The following is a 6,641-nucleotide window of genomic DNA, read 5'->3' on the forward strand; positions in this document are numbered from 1 at the left end:
AATCACACACATATACTTCACATCATAATCATACATAGATCCTTCATGAAATTGCCTTCCAAGGATATACATCAATCACAACCCAAACATCAAACATACTACAATAGATAAGGGAATTAACATGATTCAATAACTAATTCAATATAAACATAGACAATTCAACATACTTTCATGATCAATTAATTCCCAATCACAAATCATAACCTAGGATTTTGGGGGAAAACATGGGTTCATAGAACAAATTGACCATAATTCATCAATAATGCAACAATCCATTCAGAATTCATCATAAAAAAAACTTTTGAAATCGATTTGGAATTGATCCGATGCATAGATTGAAAACTATGGTTTTGGGGGTATTTTGGAGACTTAAAATCATCTTTGAATTTGGCTCCTTGAAAGAAACTAAGTCAAGGATAAAGACTACCAGACATTTATAGAATAATTCCACATGAAATTGAAGAAGAAATCTGCTCCTTGACCCCTAGACTTGACCTTGAACTTGCTCTTCAATGGAGTTTCTAGAGAAAACTTTTGGAGAGGTGGGTTTCTAATTTGTGATTTGAAAGAATGAATTGGCAAAGGTGTTTTAATACTTTTAAAACCCTTAAAATACTTTAATTAACCAATCATAACCGTCCCCCAACTTAAAAGACCTTAAAATGAATTTACCAAAGTGACCCTCCACTTGGTCGAAACTTGACAGTTTTGCAGAGGTGACCTACGAACCCACACCCACGGACCATGGGTGGGTCCATGAGCCGTACTGGCTGTCCGTGGTTTTTTTCTTTGGTTTGCCTTTTAGGACCTTGACCAACAGAGGCCATCTACGGGGCGCGGATAGACCTACGGGGAGTAGGTCCCATCTGTGAGTCACAAAAACATTGACAGCTTTTTGGTTTTCTTGGGGTCTTTGGGGTTAGGCTTTAGGGTCCTCCTAAAGGATCCCTTGGGTGGTCCTTGGGGAATTTTACCTTGACGTTTAACCCCTATACCCCTCAACCTAAGCTCGGGAAGACATTTTATCACATTAAACCCCATTTAAAATTCAAACACACAATCGTTATGCTCTAGTTTCACTTACTAGTTTTCTGCGTCGTTACAGTTGGCTACCCATGATGCTGCCTCACTGTCAGTCGCAATAAGCCTAGCAATCAATGTCATGATGCTCTCTCGAGAAACTGGATCATCCATCTCAACTTCACTAGTCACCAAAAGGTGGCGACCCTCATATAAACCTACAGCAGTATGTGCAGTGTACTCAGGATCATGTAGAAACCTATTGATTATGGTCTATGAAATATCAACTTTCTGGCCCCGAATAATCATGTCCTCTTGTGGGCCTAAATTCAATGTTGTTGCTTTCTTTCCCCTTTTGGATGTTTTTGTGGTCTCCAAATTCATTAGTGTGGCAACATATGAGGAGTAAAATTCTTTGGTCAAGTGTCACCAAAACTGTCCTGGCTTTTTAGTCCTCCACTCAAACTGATATTGTTTGAATAAGGAGTGAATTTCTAGAAAACCCTGAAAGTCAACTTGCACAACTTTTCTTTCTTGGATAACGGGCTCCTGCCAATGCCAATAGACTGGGATACTATTCCTTTGTCAAATAACTCCCTTAAACCAGAATTGCCCAAGTATTTCAGATGACATTAATTAGTAGTTGTTGCCCTACTGGGTTATCTTCCCTCTCTCTAACAAACTACACCACCGAGTCATCGATGTCATTCATATCGCTATCTTCTTGACTATCCTGATATTTTTCTTCAATTTCAACTACATGTGGGTCATTAGTATATGCTTGGGAGGTACCATCAGACCCCTGCTCACTCTCAGAACTACCTTCTTCCTCTTCAGACTAGGAAGGAGTGTTGTTATGCTGGTCTACTGCCCTGGCTATCAGAGATCTAGTTTCTCAAGGAGTGTGTTGCTCAATTTCAGTGTTGACCGGTCATTTGGCGCTTGGAAGCCTTTTATCTTCAAAAAATAGGGTTTGGGTCGAGTTGGGGTGGGTCGTGTTCATTTGGACCGACCTAACCTAGACAGGCCATGAAGTGGCTCATGAAGAGCATCGCGGCCCGTGTAGCTACATGTGGTCCTACACTTGGACAAGTGAACTTACCTCCATGTTCACATGAGGCTAAATGGTCCGTCTAAGGTCAAATGTGCCATAAAACCTTTCGTGAACATTTTCCCTTTTTTTCTGTGAGTCCACGACATTCTTGCCATCATTTTCATGGATCATATAGTGTTTCATGGCCCATCTAGTGGCTCGTGATGGCCACTTCTTGCCTTAATTCATTCCTGCACACAGTGACCCTATAAAAATAACGAAATGCATGAAGTTTAAACTATTTATTACAATTACATCTTGGGTTGCCTCCCAAGTAGTGCACAATTCAACGTCACGACGCAGGCTACTTGATTACTCAGACTTCATCAATTTTGTATTCCTCAACTATCTCACTTTTTTGACGACCCCATATATGCCTTGACTCGCATTCCATTTGCCTTGAACTTTTAAATTTTTTTATTTTCAAGTTCAATGGCTCCTGACTGAAACACCTGGATCACTTTGAATGGTCCTGACCATTTGGATCTCTGCTTTCCCGGAAATAGACATAGCCTTGAGTTAAACAACATCACCAAGTCTCCAGGACTAAAAGTTCTTTTCTCAGTATTTTTTTCGTGATGCAACTTCATCCTCTCCTTGTACAATGCAAATCTCCAATAAGGCCTCAAGCAAAACTAATCCATTTCATTTCGCTGCTCTAGTCGCATATTTTTTACCTCACTCCAACTCAAGTTTAGCTTCTTCACCGCCCACAATGCTTTGTGTTCTAACTTCACAAGAAAATGACATGTCTTTCCAAACACTAACTAGTATAGTGACATACAAATGGGTGTTTTGAAAGTTGTCTGGTATGCCCATAATACATCATCCAATTTCCATGCCCAATCAATTCTATTGGCATTTATCGCCTTTGCAAATACAACTTTAATTTCCAATTAGAGACTTCCACGTGTCCATTTGTTTGCGGATGATATGGCATTACCACTTTATGTTGTTTCACCCCATATTTAGCCAGGAGAGTGCTAAACACTTTATTGCAGAAATGTGAGCCTCTGTCACTAGTAATCACTCTAGGTGTGCCAAGCTTAGAGAAAATATTCTTCTTTGAGAATCCTGCAACACTCTTGCCTTTATTCTCCGCCAAAGCCAAAACTACTACCCCCATGAACTCAATGCCCCATATATCAAATAATTCAACCTCTAAGATAGGGGTCATAGGTAACTCATGACGATGGGAAATAACTCCTTGCATTTGACTTATGTCATAACCTTTAACCATATCAAATGTGTTTTGATGAATTCTAAGCCAATAATAACCACTTTGGAACACCTTGTGGGCAGTGCGAGTTCCCACATGGTGTCCACCAACTGGAGAGGAGTGACAAGCTTCCAGAATGCTTAGCATTTTAGCTTCAGGCACACACCGACTAATAATATTATCCGCATAAACCCTGTATAAGTAAGGCTCATCCCAAAAGTACTTGCTCACATCATGTAAGAACTTCTTCCTTTGTTGAAAGGTCAAGTCCTCGGGCATCAATTCACTTACAAGATAGTTGGGAAAGTTAGCAAACCAAGGAATAAGATCAAGAGTAGCGGCTAATACCTGCTTATTCGAAAATGAGTCATCAATGTCAATTCAAATTCCCCTTTCTTCTCTGCTTCTAGTATGGATAAGTGACTGCTATTTGATTTTCACAACCTCTTCTCCCTATGACCTGAAAGTCAAATTCTTGTAACAACATCAGCCATCTTATCAAATCTCGGCTTAGCATACTTTTTGCTATTAGATATTACAATGGTGCATGGAAGTGTGAACTATCACTTTTGTTCCTAGCAGATATGCTCTAAATCTTTCAAAGGCATACACAACTGCAAGCAATTCTCACTCAGTGACAATGTAGTTCTATTGAGCTCCATTCAATGCCTTACTTGCATAGTATTTCGACTGAAAGATCTTGTTGTGCTTCTTCCCTACCACAACTCCTAAATCAACACCACTTGCTTCACACAATACTTCAAATGGTTCCGACCAATCTGAAGCAATAATCACTGGGACTAAAATTAATTTTGCCTTAAGACATTCAAAGGCTTTGGTGTATGCTTCATGAAAAGTGAACTTTATCTCCGTCTCTAACAACTTACACAAAGAATGTTCAATTTTAGAGAAGTCCTTAATGAATCATCGATGGAACCCTGCATGGCCTAAGCAGTTACAAATCCCCTTTACAGAAATAAGTGGAGGCAGCTTTTCAATCACTTGAATCTTTGCTCTATCCACCTCCAAACCTTTCTCGGACACTTTATGGCATAAAACTATTCCTTCCTTGACCATGAAATGTCATTTTTTCCCGTTTAGCACTATGTTCGCCTCTTCACATATCTGTAGTGCCCTTCTAAGATTTAACAAACAACCATCAACATTGTCACCAACCACAGAGAAGACATCCATAAATACCTCCAAAGTGTCTTCAACCATGTCCGAAAAGATGTATATCATACACCGTTGAAAAGTAGCAAGTGCATTACATAATCCAAATGGCATGTGTTTGAACGCAAAAGTACTATAAGGGCATGCGAAAGTGGTTTTCTCCTGATCTTCTAGTGCAATTGAAATCTAGTTGTACCCAGAGTACCCATCCAAAAAGCAATACCATCCTTTTCCTACCAACCTATCTAATATCTGGTCCATGAAAGGCATTGGAAAATGGTCTTCCAAGGTCCACTTGTTCAATTTACTGTAATCCATGCACACCACCAATCGATAACTGACCTCTGCGGAATCAACTCATTCTTTGCATTCGCCACTACAGTTATTCCACCTATCTTGGGCACACATTTCACTGGGCTCACCCAATGGCTATCAGAAATAGGGTACACCACTACTGCATCTAACTATTTAATAATTTCCTTCTTTACCTCCTTTTGGTGGATGCAATCTCCTCTAGTGCTCTATACTTGGGTTGCAATCTTCCTCCAGTTGAATTTTGTGAGTGCAAATACCTGGAGGTATCCCAATTATGTCAGCAATGGTCCAACCAATTGCTTTCTTGAACCTTTTCAACACCTTCACCAATGTTTGCACTTGTTCAACATTAAGATTTGCAGCCACAATAACTAGCAAAGTCTTATTTTCACCTAGAAAGACATACCTCAAATGACCCGGCAGCTGCTTCAATTCAAGCACATGTGGTTCCTCAATAGATGGTTTTGTTGTAGGTTTGTCCTATTTTTCAAATCCAAGTCTAAATTATTAGGATAATATGAATGTGATCCCATGCCTTCATGTGCATTTATAGTGTCCCCATAATCGACTCAAAAGACCACATCAAAGTTCATTATTACTGCAACTAGTGTTTCTAAAGTAAATCTTTCTTCTATCGATGATTCAGTGACCCTTTCTTCAACTATATCAATCGCGGACACCACACTCATATCGTGTGGTTGCTTCATCAACTTACACACTTTGAACTTGACCTCTTCATTTTTTAGCCAAAATTTTAGCTCCCCACTCTCCACATCAACCAATGCTCTACTAGTAGCCAAATATGGCCTTCCCAAAATTATGGGAACTTCAAAATCCACCTTGAAATCTAGAATTACAAAATCAATCGGAAAAATGAAACTTTCCACCTTGACCAACACATCACAAAAAATGCCCACGAGCCTCTTCACTGATCTATCTACCATCATCAATCTCATAACAGTAGGCTTTGGGGACTCCTACCTCAACTGTTTATATATTGTCAATGGCATGAGATTGATAATATCTATCGGGTCACACAGAGCTTTAGTGAACTCGAATGCACCAATAGTGCATGGTATAGTAAATGCACCCGGGTCCTCTTTCTTCTGCACCAAGGACCTTGTAGCAATATCACTACAATTGTGAACATTATTTGTTGGTTCAAAACTTGTCGTCCCCTTTTTTGTTACCAAGTACTTCATAAACTTAGCATATCCTGGCATCTGTTCCAAAACCTCTACTAATGGAATATTTATTGGTAGTGTCCAAAGCATGGATATGAGTCTCATGAATTTTCCATACTGAGATTTCTTCTTGAGCCTCTGAGGGAATGGAGGAGGAGATCTAGGAATCTACTGTAAAGATAGTGATGCCTCTATTGTAGATTATTTAGTTCTGTGTGCCCTTTCTTTGGCTCCTAGCAATCTCTCTACTCTTATAGATATCTCTGAATCATTCAAAACTTCTACATTTACCTCTTTTTCAGCATTCCTTTCTATACTTTCCTCCTGCTCAATGCTTGCAGGTGTAGGTTCTGGTAGTGATTTACCACTTCTCATGGTGATAGCCATGCAGTGCCCACTTTTCTTTGGGTTTTGAATCATATCACTAGGCATGTCCCATTTTTTCTTTAGTTAAGTGAAGCCGATAGTTTCCCCATCTGCTGCTCCGACTGCTTAATGGAAATAGAATGTGAGTCTACAAGTTGACTCATGCAAGGGAAATCGTTTCCCAACTCTTTGGCTCCCACATTATAGATTCAACTCTCAATAGAACCTTTGCTAACATGTCCTCCATCCTTGACCTACTAGAACCATTACC

At 39.7% G+C, this 6,641-nt stretch overlaps 1 protein-coding gene across 1 annotated transcript; it reads right to left on the reverse strand.

Moving 5' to 3' along the window:
• Positions 1–1,083: 1,083 nt before the first annotated feature.
• On the reverse strand, positions 1,084–6,436 carry LOC125842747 (uncharacterized). The gene is made up of 9 exons (XM_049522068.1): positions 6,296–6,436; positions 5,857–6,142; positions 5,420–5,667; positions 5,078–5,300; positions 4,814–4,917; positions 4,533–4,691; positions 3,057–3,680; positions 2,566–2,626; positions 1,084–1,238 (listed from the first exon to the last, which is right to left on the reverse strand). The coding sequence occupies exons 1-9, from the start codon at positions 6,434–6,436 to the stop codon at positions 1,084–1,086; spliced, it is 2,001 nt and encodes a 666-aa protein (XP_049378025.1).
• Positions 6,437–6,641: the final 205 nt, after the last annotated feature.

The sequence above is a fragment of the Solanum stenotomum genome, chromosome 10 (assembly GCF_019186545.1).
Source record: "Solanum stenotomum isolate F172 chromosome 10, ASM1918654v1, whole genome shotgun sequence".
NCBI classification, from domain to species: Eukaryota; Viridiplantae; Streptophyta; class Magnoliopsida; order Solanales; family Solanaceae; genus Solanum; species Solanum stenotomum.

Bases quoted from the DNA above. Each gene is read 5' to 3' on its own strand.
- LOC125842747 (XM_049522068.1), bottom strand. From the start codon at position 6,436: ATGCCTAGTGATATGATTCAAAACCCAAAGAAAAGTGGGCACTGCATG. The intron at 3,681-4,532 runs GTATTTATGGAT...TCGAATAAGCAG, and splicing joins TGGTTGAAGACACTTTGGAG to GTATTAGCCGCTACTCTTGA. The intron at 2,627-3,056 runs GTAATGCCATAT...GTTTAACTCAAG, and splicing joins GGGTGAAACAACATAAAGTG to GCTATGTCTATTTCCGGGAA.